The sequence below is a fragment of the Xiphias gladius genome, chromosome 19, assembly GCF_016859285.1.
Source record: "Xiphias gladius isolate SHS-SW01 ecotype Sanya breed wild chromosome 19, ASM1685928v1, whole genome shotgun sequence".
NCBI lineage: Eukaryota > Metazoa > Chordata > Actinopteri > Istiophoriformes > Xiphiidae > Xiphias > Xiphias gladius.
Window position 1 is genome coordinate 27,546,569 of NC_053418.1, and position 11,255 is coordinate 27,557,823.

Below are 11,255 nucleotides of genomic sequence, written 5' to 3' on the forward strand. Positions count from 1 at the left end.
TGGCCACATTTTAAGTGAATGGCTTATGTTCAATGAAAAAAAGTCTGAAGGAGTGGAAATAAAACAATTTTAATTTCTGATGCCACTTTTAGATATTTGTATTCAATGCTTTACTTGTGTCAGAGTGTAATGGTTTTCAGTTAAAATATCTTCATTTGGGGGTTTTCGGAGCAAATATTCATATATTAAAAGCAGAGTATGTATATTTCAGCCACCCCTTAAAGTCTCCATGCCAGCCTCTTTCCACCCCATGAATATTTCTCTAGATCCGCCCCTTTTGCTAAGAAAAGTTTATTTGGACCACAATATTGAGTTAAGCAGTCATGTCTTTCCTGAAGATTTCACAAACTGATTTCTAGTTTATAAACACTGGAAACTGGATGAATATGAAGGCAAATAACATTTTACTTGATTTTGTGTCAATAATTTCTCAAAACACAGCAAGTGTACATGTTGAGGTTCAAAGTCAGCCATTACAAATGCTTTATGATTCAAGGTTTTATATTTTTTGGTAAACCTAAAGAAAAGTTGGAAGCCTTAAATGTTCTGCTATGGGCTGGGCTGGACATTTAGGGCTGTGTGGCACATCCATGTGATTTTTTGGAACACACATCATGGCTGTCATGGCTAAGCCTCTCCTACTTGTTTCTGTTTAATCTCTTCATTCTTTTCAATTTCTACTCTTATAACGTTACTCATCTTCTGTTACTCACTGTGTGCTAAACGTTTTACAAAACATGTACAAACTGCTTTGACGATAGTGCACTTAATTATGGTCATGCTAACAAAGCAACGTCAATTTAAAATTTGTGGCGCCAGTCTTCTCTTCATTAAAAGTATAACAGCCAAATAATTCCAGAAAATCACTCTATTTCTGTCATATTGTGTAATGCTGAGAGTGCAGCAGGTTTTATGGGAGGGCTCTTATCAAACTGACAAGATTTCCACTGGCCTTTAAAATGCAGAACTGCGGGTAGAGAGCTGAGAAGCAGGGTATCAAGATTACAGGTAAGACTTTCATATATTATCTTCTAGTTCTGGCCAGTTGAGTTTTTTCATTTTCACTTTTCGTTTCTTCAAACTGATCATTTCTCCTGGATCACTGCTGCCCTGAATGTCCCTATTTCTAAGTTATGACAGTCTGTAATTCAGTCAGTTTTCTTCTACTGTTAGTAGTAAAGCTGTAGTACACCAATACTACTGCTGGTGATCAGTTATTACTACAACCAGCACCTCCTACTACTACTATCGATTATAATCGATATTTCTAAAATAACAAAATCACATGACAATGTGAAAACAATGTGACAATGTGAAAAGGATCGCTTTAAAAAAAATAAAAATTAAATTTGACAGGTGGCTAGAAACACAACTCCAGTTTATTAATTGTAATGTTGCTTCAGAACTGCCGGATGAGTAATTAACCGACTGTGTGTTAACAAGTTCACTATATCAGTTTTTGCAGGTTGAAATTAGTGTTTTTGCTCCAAACAGTATAGATTTTGCCTGTCTTGTCTCTTAACTTTGGTTGACACATTGGTGTTAAAATCAGGCAATGAAAAGAGAAATCAAAATGATAATTAAGTCTATGTACATTCAATTACACTGATATTTACATGTCACTGATATGGATGACCACAGGTGCCTTGTAAATGTTTATAAAGCATTATATTAAATGTTATGTTATTGGGCACGAAAACAAGAACTAATAATAAATTTTACAAATGAATACATTCATCCACCAATGAATTGATTAAGTTATTAGGTTTTCATTAAGTGATGTATAATAAGTAATAAAAAGCACCTTTTACAAGTCACTTTTTAAATGTTCATAAACTGAACAATATAGGGATACAATGATACAAAGACATAACACATAAAGTCAATTTAATAGATCAATCTAAAGAACAAATTGAAGATGAAAAATAAAATAAAGGCTGTGCACATCATCAATATTGTGATAGACTTAGTACTTAGTACTGGAAAATCAAACTGGCTTTGAAAGAAATTCTACAGAATTCATCTATGAATTTCACTATTTCCAATCAAAAACAATACTACTAATCATATTTACACATCCTGTTTAGATAATTAGTTTCAATTTCATCCAATAGCATTTTACATTTGCAGGAACTACCAGTGAAGACAAGACTATAAGTGACTCAGATTTCTGTGGATGGAGGTAGAGCTGTGAAGGAACAACAGTCCAAACAAATCCAGCTGTTATGGATCTAAATTTTCACACTGGCCTTCAGAGAGGGTGATGCAATATCTCTCTATCTAGATGTCTAACTCAACAGGTTGTGTGTGGAAAAACGATCACCGTGTAAGCTTGTATTATCTTTATGGGAGGAGCTTTTATTTTTTAAGTAAAGGCAGTAAGTGCAATATGGCTTGTCCATAGTTCCTATTTGTCGTGTCTATATTTATTTGCTTTTCCAGTTTAAACTAAATGATTTCAGTATCAGTACACCTCATCAGCCTATTTTTTTTAATCAAGTTTTAGTTACAGTTAATTATGTTCAATAATGGCCTTTAATTACACTTCCATAAAGTTCACAACATGGGATTTGTTTACTGTAAGGATAATACAGGATAACACCAGTCTTACTCTTTAACGAATATGCTGATATTAGCACGGTGTGCAAATAACAAATGAAATTATAATGCAGTTATTCACTGTGACCACTAGAGGGCGGTGAAAACTCGTGATTCCAAGTGCATACGTAAACTCCACCATGCCTCAAGGCAGACACAATACTGAACTAAGACTTCTGGTGAAATCCTTCAAAATAAGATAATCAAAACAGTTGTGGTTCTGTTCTGTTTTTCTTTTTGCAACTACTTCACTTTGGTCACTTTATTTATGAAAGTAGACACCGGGAGTGAGGAAGAGAAATGTAATGTGAGGACAGGCTTATCCTTTGAGATTTTGTGTTCACTTTTCTTTATGTAAGATACCAATCAATAAAATATCTCAATTAGGATAAAGAGAAATTAACAGAAAATTTAAAAAGGTTGAACTGCAGTTGCATGCTGCAGGTGGGTTCATCATGCTTTCCAGGCTAGTCAGTGAGCAAGTACAGAGTGGAGAGGCAGGAGAAGGGCACTCTGAAGTGCATAAGTGTAGTGATGTAGTGTGGAGATGTGCGTCAGTCATGTAAGACTAGATTTTATCTGGCTAGGTCTGATGACTGAGTGATAGCTATTATCTAAAAGGAATGACACCTCCTGCCCACTTGTGCTTTGTCTGCAGAAACATTTATTATTTTTTAGTTAGATTAAAGCCAAGTAAAAACACTTAAAAGACTCATTATTAACACTATTGTGACCCTAAATTTAAACATGAAAAATTAGATGTGAGAAAAAGTTTCAGAATGCTAGTTAAAATCTGGATTTGTTGTTCCACATCAATAGTGTCCTGTGAAGCCATGGCCTCCAGTCTTCCTCTCCTCCTGCTGGTCTTGTGCAGTCTGAGTGTGGCTCAGTCCCAGATTAAGGTGTTTGACATGCGGGCCAGTGGTCTTCCCTCTGACTTGTTGGGAACCACAGACGGCTACGTCAAGGTGTTCTGTGGCTCTGCAGACCTGGGTAAGACATCCGTCCGTAATAACGATGCCAACCCCTGGTGGGGGGAGGAGTTCGTCTACTTCAAGGCCCAGGAGAATGACATACTGAGGCTTGAGGTGTACGACAGCGACCTCTTTTTTGATGACCTGCTGGGAGTCTGCCAACGTCAGATCAAACAGGGAACCCATGAACACGACTGCTTCCTGGAGAAAGGCGGCACTCTCCATTACACCTATACCCTCAGCTGAGACAGTCACTGGCTATAGATGTATCTGACCTTCAGTCTTTAATGCAACCTGCATCTCTCAGACTGGCTCTGAGGAATGCGCTTAGGTTGTCTGTTCCAGGTCTATGATTCATCAGTTAGGATTAGACCAGAAATTTGGTCACTCAAACTCATTAACTCAATCAATAAACTTTATTCTGGCGCCTTTATCACACTTTATCATTGGCTATTTTACCATTTTTTCAAGATTGACAATGAAAAATAAACTGTGCTGCATCAACTAAACTACATATTGTGTGCTCATTCATTTTTGCATAATATTGTGGGAGTGAAACAGTAACAGTCAGTTTACAAAAGCTATTTGCTAAATTTATTACCTTCTAAGACTAACATAGAGCTTACTTTAATAAATTCCTTATGAACATCAAACAAGTTCTTGCAAACCAATAGATGCTCGTAAGAATAGGGTACGTCTATGGAGAGCAGCAAAATAAAAATTTTTTTTGCTAATGCAGGAAGCAGTGGGCCATATACAGACGAGTGATAAATGAAAGGAAAAACCAACATAAAGTGTCTTAATAAGGTGTTAGGCCAACATTTGCCGCCAGAACAGCTTCAGTGCGCCTTGGCATTGATTTCTACAAGTCTCTGCAAACTCTGATAGAGGGATGGAACACCATTCTTCCAAAAGATATTTCCCTATTTGATGTTTTGATGATAATGGTGGAGAGCGCTGTCTAACACGTGGGTCTAAAATGTCCCAGCTCTCAACTGGGTTGAGATCTGCTGACTGTGAAGACCATAGCATATGATTCACATCATTCTCATACTCATCAAACCATTCAGTGATCCCTCATGCCTTATGGAGGAGGGCATCATCCTGGAAGAGACCACTTCCAGAAATGTTTCACCACAGGACAAAGCTGATCACTCAGAAAAAACTTTGTATTGATTTGCAGTGACCCTTCGCTCTAATGGGACAAGTGTACCCAAACCATGCCAGCAAAATGCCCCCCACAGCATAACAGAGCCACCGGATCCCCTCACTGAAGAGGTCAAGCATCCAGGCCTGGACAGGATGACTCATCTGACCATATCACTTTTTTCCACCTTCTCTGTAGACCAGTCCCTATGGTTTGTGCACCACTGAACTCTCAAATGTGAATTCACTCTCAAATGTGAATTCGCAATCTTATTTCTTATGTCTTGTCATAGTTTTGATCTATTAAGCTTTAAAGTGGACAAAATTGTGACATTCCATGTGTTGTATGGTTATCTACCGTCCCCTAGATCTTGTACAAATTTTCGGAATGAATTCTCAAATCTGATTTCATCTCTTGTGCTCAAATTTGACAAGATCATTATTGTAAGTTATCTTAATTTTCAATGCCAAATGATTTGACCTACTGCAACATGTTTCTGGCCCCACACAAACCATGGGCACATCTTTGATCTTGTCTTCACACTTGGTCTGACTCTTAACTCCTTGCATATGACCTATTTTAATTTCTGACAATGAATGTATAATTTTTGACACATTCCTACAGTCAATTCTGACTAGTGTGAAACAAACCATACAGTATCACATCTTCAATGAGCACTCTGCAGCTCTCTTCAAGAGTGCTGAAAAACAGATAATTCAGGATTTGTTCAAGACAATTCCTAAATCTTCCAGTATTAACAACTCCGTTAACTGGTTTCATGATTTGTGCACCTCTGCTCTTGATACCGTGGCTCCAATCAAAATCAGACTAGCCCCAGTTCTCAAGCCATCCCCTTGGATGGATGATTCCAACCGAGGTCATGGAAGAGAATATAGCAAGGCTGAGCGGAAAAAACAAATCTCCATGCTCACTACCTGCACATGAAGGAGCTGTTAATTATATTTAATCAACTCATTAAAGATGCGGGAGTGGTATATTTCTCTGGTCTAATCAACTATAACAAGCATAACCCTAGGTTTTGTATTAGCACCATTAACCAGCTTCTGAACCCTACTAACTCTAGATTTCTGGCCACCTCCTCTGATGACTAAGTTCCTAAATTACTTTGTTGACAAGATCAATGGTCTTAGATCACATTTCAACCTTGAAGTTTATCACTTTGATCGAGTTACCAACCCTGTTCCACTTTCTAAATTCAACCCCATATCTTTGCATGAACTCTGGGATATAGTCTCTCAAATGCCCTGCTGTTATTATTCCCTCAAAACTTCTTAAAGAGGTCCTGCCAGTCGTTTCCCCTTCTTCTCATTATTTTCAATCAACCTCTCTCCTCTGGCTACATACCTGACTATTTCAAGTAAGCTAATGTGTTCCCTGTCCTCAAAAAACCCTCCCTAAATACCACTGATGTAGCTAACTGCAGGCCCAATTCCAAACCCCCATCATTTCTAAAAGTCTTGAAAAAGTTGTCAAACTGAAACTGCACTGCTCAAAGTAACCAACAACATTCTTACGCATGCAGATAAAGGTGAATGTTCAATATTAATTTTTCTTGACTTGTCTGAAAAGTTATCTCTATAGGTTAGACTTTTTGTAGATACTATATGTTTACCCTTAGTTTTGGTTTATTTTGGTTGTGTGCTTTAATTAATGTGTATGTGTATAGATGCATGGGTTCGTGGGTGCATGCATGTATGCATGTATGTGTGTATATAAGATCATTCAGATATACACTGCATTTTGGTGAGAAATATGTGAAAACAAAAAAGTGTTTTTGTATTAGACTGGAAACTTCAAAGGTAACATCAAGCTGTAGTTCCAGTGACCACTAATGGCCACCACTATACATAATGCTGTAACAAAGGCAAGAGCACAATACTCAAAGGTAACAAAACAGGTAATAAAACAATGAACAACTGAATTAAAACTGAATAATTAGAGAAAACATTGACAAGTAATGATTTTTATCTCAGTGGAATAAAAACCAACAACAAAACTAACTCCTAAACTAAAATAACTATCTGGGTGAAGAAAATTTTTTAGCCATTGTGTGACTACACATACACATCTGCACATTAAATGATCACAAAATTTCGCATGGTCCCCCTGTCATTACAGTTGTATGAAACATACTGAAAAATAAAGAATTAGAAACAAGTTCAACTTGTTTTCTACATTTGGAAAATAAATAAGTAGCTTATGATTCAAAAGTTAAATAACAGTCAGAAAAACTGTAAATTTTTTTGTCTGGAATATTTGCTGTCTTTGCCCATTGAGAGTGTAAGTGTTGTACAAATAAACTAGATCTGATTAGATGATAATGGCGCTATAGTCCTCTCATCATGTACTGGATAAAGTGACCAATGGGCCAAACAAGCCAAACCAAACCAAAAGTTCTAATTCTGTCATATTATGTAATGCTGAGAGTGTAACAGGTTGTGTTGTCAGTGTGTTTTGGGAGGTTGAGATGAAGCTGATATGAGGTCTGCTGGCCTTTAAAAACAAATGAAACAACACAGAGAGTGTTGAGAGACAAGACATCAGGACTACAGGTAAGATTCATGTGGGAATGGTGGTTCTTTGTAAATATAACTATAAAGAGTACGGTGTAGACCTGCTCAATGTGAAAATTTTCCTGAGATAACCTCTGTTATGATTTGGCGCTATATCAATAAAATTGAATTGAATTGAATAGAAGATTTTACATCTGTTACTGTAATTTTGCTCAGTGTAGCATTTGTGTTTTCCCCTTTAATTTTCTTCAAACTAGTTTGTTCCCTTAGGCCATTTCTGCCCTGCATGTTGGTAAAGATGTATCAACACCTCCCACCCCCTTGACTTGAATTCTGTTACCAGAATTTGGATCATTTTATTAATAAAAATTGTGAATAAATACAAGAAATAGTAGGGCTAGTTATAGGGCTTTTCTTGAATTTAGAAAATAAATAGGTCACAAATTGATTGAATTGTCCATGCCATAAATATGTATCACTGAAGTGATTGGAGATAACAAAGAAGTGAATGGAATAACAGTCCAAACAAATCCAGCTGTTATCAGGCAAAGTTTTCACACAGTCGTCCTTTGAAAATGATGCAACTTCTCCCTGTCTTCTGAGAGATCAGTGAGTCATAGGTGATTAGTCATGAGTCAGGGGGTGTATGGTGTTGACACAGCTGCTTTTTTGTTAGGAATCTGGAGGGTTGTCCTATTTGCAATGTATTTGTATTTGGTCTAGATAAATTTGTTGATTTTTATATACTGAATTATGCATCTTAATTCTGTTCCATACGAGGGTCAATTAGATGTTATACTGGCCTATTTCTTTGCACATTTCCTTAATTTGAACAACATCTTAAAATCATAGCCCTGCGTCTCCCAGAGGTTCACAACTACTAAACAGCAATGGTGAGTCACCCTGCTTCACAATAAAAGCGTATTGTATCGACAAAAGGAAAAAATAAGATAAATGTCTTCTTGTAATAATGATTTAGACCTTATATTTCTCAACTTTCTCATAATGAGATAAAGACCTCATAACTATATCTCTGGTTTACACGTGATGGGATGTCTGGGATTTCTACATTGTTTAAAAGGGACTGAAATCTGAAACAAACAAATAAAATTGCTTGAAGTCAGAAGGAAAGATTGGCAGAAGGTTTGGTGTAGGCAGATAACTTGGCAGTGATATCAAGGTTTTACCAGAGAGTGGCTCAAATCTCAAACTGGAGCAACTTACGAGCCATGCAACCGTGATGTCCTTGAGCAGCCCAGTATCTCTAAGAATTATGTTGGATTTGGATGATTCTACACCTCCCAATTTCTGTCTAATGCTTCTGTTCATGTAGTGATGTAGGAAATAATCAACAAGTTGTCCGACCAGAATGACCATATAGGTTGTTTTTCCCTACCCTCTGATGCAACCCATTGGAACGTACCAGTGGCAGGTGTACCGGACCTTCATTGTAATGCTAACAGTAATACAACCTGTAGAATTTGTAAAATTTTCCACTATCAACTGTTTTGTCTGGCAACAGTGTTGCTTCAGTTCGAAATGTCTTTAAATTACACTTATTGTTTTATAAAAGGCAAAACATTTGAATGTGATCAGCATAACAGTCAAAGAAATTATAATTCTGAATTATCTGACCAAGCGGAAGCAAATAATATGGGGCCTAAGAGTGATCCTTGAGTGACCCCACAGGGGAAACCAGCTAAGCAGGATATGAAACTGCCCACACTGACCGAAAAAGTGCTTTCTGAAAGATGGACCTAACTGTAAATGAACACTCTATCAAATGCTTTATCAGTGTCCAAAGGTAAACCAGTTCAGGATTGTGCTATTAAAAACAACTTTTATAAGGCAGTTAACCTCAATGTTGTGGTCCATTTTTCAATATTAGACATGAGGTCTAAGTAGGGTAAAATAGTGCAGTCATAAGCAATGAAAGCTAAAAGTGTGTCATAAGACCCTCACAAATCCATGTACCCAGATTAAAATGCTGTTCCTCCTCAGCAGCCTCCTGTGAAGCCATGGCTTCCAGTCTTCCCCTTCTTCTGTGGCTTCTGTGTAGTCTGACTGTGGCTGAAGCCCAGATTAAGCTGTTTAACCTGTCGGCCAGCGATCTTCCCTCCAACATCCTGGGAATCACAGACGGCTATGTCAAGGTGTTCTGTGGCTCTGCCCCTCTAGGTGAAACATCTGTTCGCAACAACAACCCAAACCCCTGGTGGGAGGAGGAGTTCATCTACTTCAAGGCCCAGGAGAATGACATACTGAGGCTTGAGGTGTATGACAGCGACCTCTTCTTTGATGACCTGCTGGGAGTTTGCCAACGTCAGATCAAACAGGGAACCCATGAGCACGACTGCTTCCTGGAGAAAGGCGGCACTCTCCATTACACCTATACCCTTGGTAGCAAAAGTAATTAGGTTTGTATAGATGTATGAGACCTTTGGCCGTTGCAGTCATCCTGTATTTACCACAGCATGACTACATCTTGATGTCTGATTGTAATAGGCTAGTCTGTAGGTCTTTCAATTCATTATTCAGGTTTTTGAGCTGTTAAATCATGTTCAAATTACCCAGAAACATCTAACATGCTTCAATAAACCCTGTAAATATCAATTCCCGTCTCTTTATTGTGCTTAATTGTTGTCTTTTCCTCCTGCTGCCCTTTTTGCCAAATTAACCTTCTTTGCAACAAGCAAATTCTTATTGTTTAAAAATATCATTGAATATAACGATGGACAGTACTTTTACGGATGATAAACCCATTTGCTTTATTTATTCTAAATTCATTCAGCCAGCTCACACTGAATACACTATGACTGAGCAGAGCACTGACAGCCTAAATGAGAAGGCTGAGTTGGATATATAACAAGAACTATGACAAAATGTTTTGCAATTTTCGTCAACAAATAAAAATCAATAATATGAAAGATAAATGAATGGATGAATGATTAAATGTTTTAAAGCAAAGTCTTATTCAGGGACCTGTATGCACCTGCAGAATCACACACTGTAGCCTTGCTCCTGATTAGTAAAACAGTTTCACATTGTATCACTTTGGTAGGGTGCAACTGGCAGTTATTGTTAGATGGTCTGAGTATGTTTTAACCATTTGATTTCACTGCAAGAATGACAGGGGGAAATGAAAAATTGCCTCATTTTTTTCAACAGAACACAGAAACATGAAGGCGACTTCAGTTCGCCTTTTTTGGCTTATATTTGCAAAAACCAAAATATAACCAGATTATTTTATTTTTCTCTAGCAGTTCAGATGAAACAATATTTTTTGCTGGCCACGTGGAAGGACTTCTGACAACTTTGTGCCCCATGTCAAAATAAGAGTTACTCATATTTTACTTCTTTGATGGTATCTAGACAAATACAGCCCTAAGCATTTCAAATCTTATTTAATAGACAACAGATACAAGTTTAGCACTGAGTATAAATAAATCTCGATTTATCATGCATTTTCCTTTTCAGAATCTTTTCGCTCTCCCTCCATTTGATTTTAACATTAGTCTCAGTGTGTAGACTAAAGAAGGCCAATGTATTTATGATAATTATTGTGATGATTTATTAATAGACATGGTTATCCTTGTCATATTCCATATTTGGCCATGCATCTCTCTGTTTACTATATTGTATGTGTACATATTGTTAGTAAACTACCATACTGTATATGAGAGAAGTTATCATGACAGAGCTATACTTTACTTTACTTCATACTGAGCTATTCTCCAACACAATTGTAACTTTTTCTCTCTTCTTGGCTCTTAGTGGGTCCAGGAATATAACTAGGTGCTAGTGTTTATTGCTGGTGGAACACACAGGTTGTTATCCTTCACACAGCATTGTAGTAAATGCTTTTCTTATATAGAGAAGTGACCATTTGGTCAAGCTGGCCTCTGTCTTTTCTTGAGTTGATATCAGGGACATGAAACACAAGTGTCCAGGACTGCTGGAATTATTGTTATTTGTGGACACATCTATTTCCCAAGTCTGGAA

The 11,255-nt window shown here is 37.2% G+C and overlaps 2 protein-coding genes across 4 annotated transcripts; both read left to right on the forward strand.

Annotated features, from left to right (window-relative positions):
- Nucleotides 1-985: 985 nt before the first annotated feature.
- Nucleotides 986-4,003, forward strand: LOC120805640 (perforin-1-like). 3 transcript variants are annotated; one of them, XM_040156050.1, is made up of 2 exons: nt 986-1,008; nt 3,418-4,003. In XM_040156050.1, exon 2 carries the CDS (start codon nt 3,432-3,434, stop codon nt 3,816-3,818), a length of 387 nt encoding a protein of 128 aa, XP_040011984.1. In that variant the 5' UTR covers nt 986-1,008; nt 3,418-3,431; the 3' UTR covers nt 3,819-4,003. The 3 variants fall into 3 exon arrangements, with proteins under 3 accessions (XP_040011984.1, XP_040011985.1, XP_040011986.1); XM_040156051.1 differs by lacking the exon at nt 986-1,008 and adding an exon at nt 2,248-2,260; XM_040156052.1 differs by lacking the exon at nt 986-1,008 and adding an exon at nt 2,318-2,326.
- Nucleotides 4,004-9,271: 5,268 nt separating this feature from the next.
- LOC120805687 (perforin-1-like) lies at nt 9,272-9,765 on the forward strand. Its single transcript, XM_040156153.1, has one exon. It carries the CDS (start codon nt 9,272-9,274, stop codon nt 9,668-9,670), a length of 399 nt encoding a protein of 132 aa, XP_040012087.1. The 3' UTR covers nt 9,671-9,765.
- Nucleotides 9,766-11,255: the final 1,490 nt, after the last annotated feature.

Excerpts from the sequence above, each read along its gene's own strand:
- LOC120805640 (XM_040156050.1), top strand. The coding sequence starts at position 3,432 with ATGGCCTCCAGTCTTCCTCTCCTCCTGCTGGTCTTGTGCAGTCTGAGT.
- LOC120805687 (XM_040156153.1), top strand. The coding sequence starts at position 9,272 with ATGGCTTCCAGTCTTCCCCTTCTTCTGTGGCTTCTGTGTAGTCTGACT.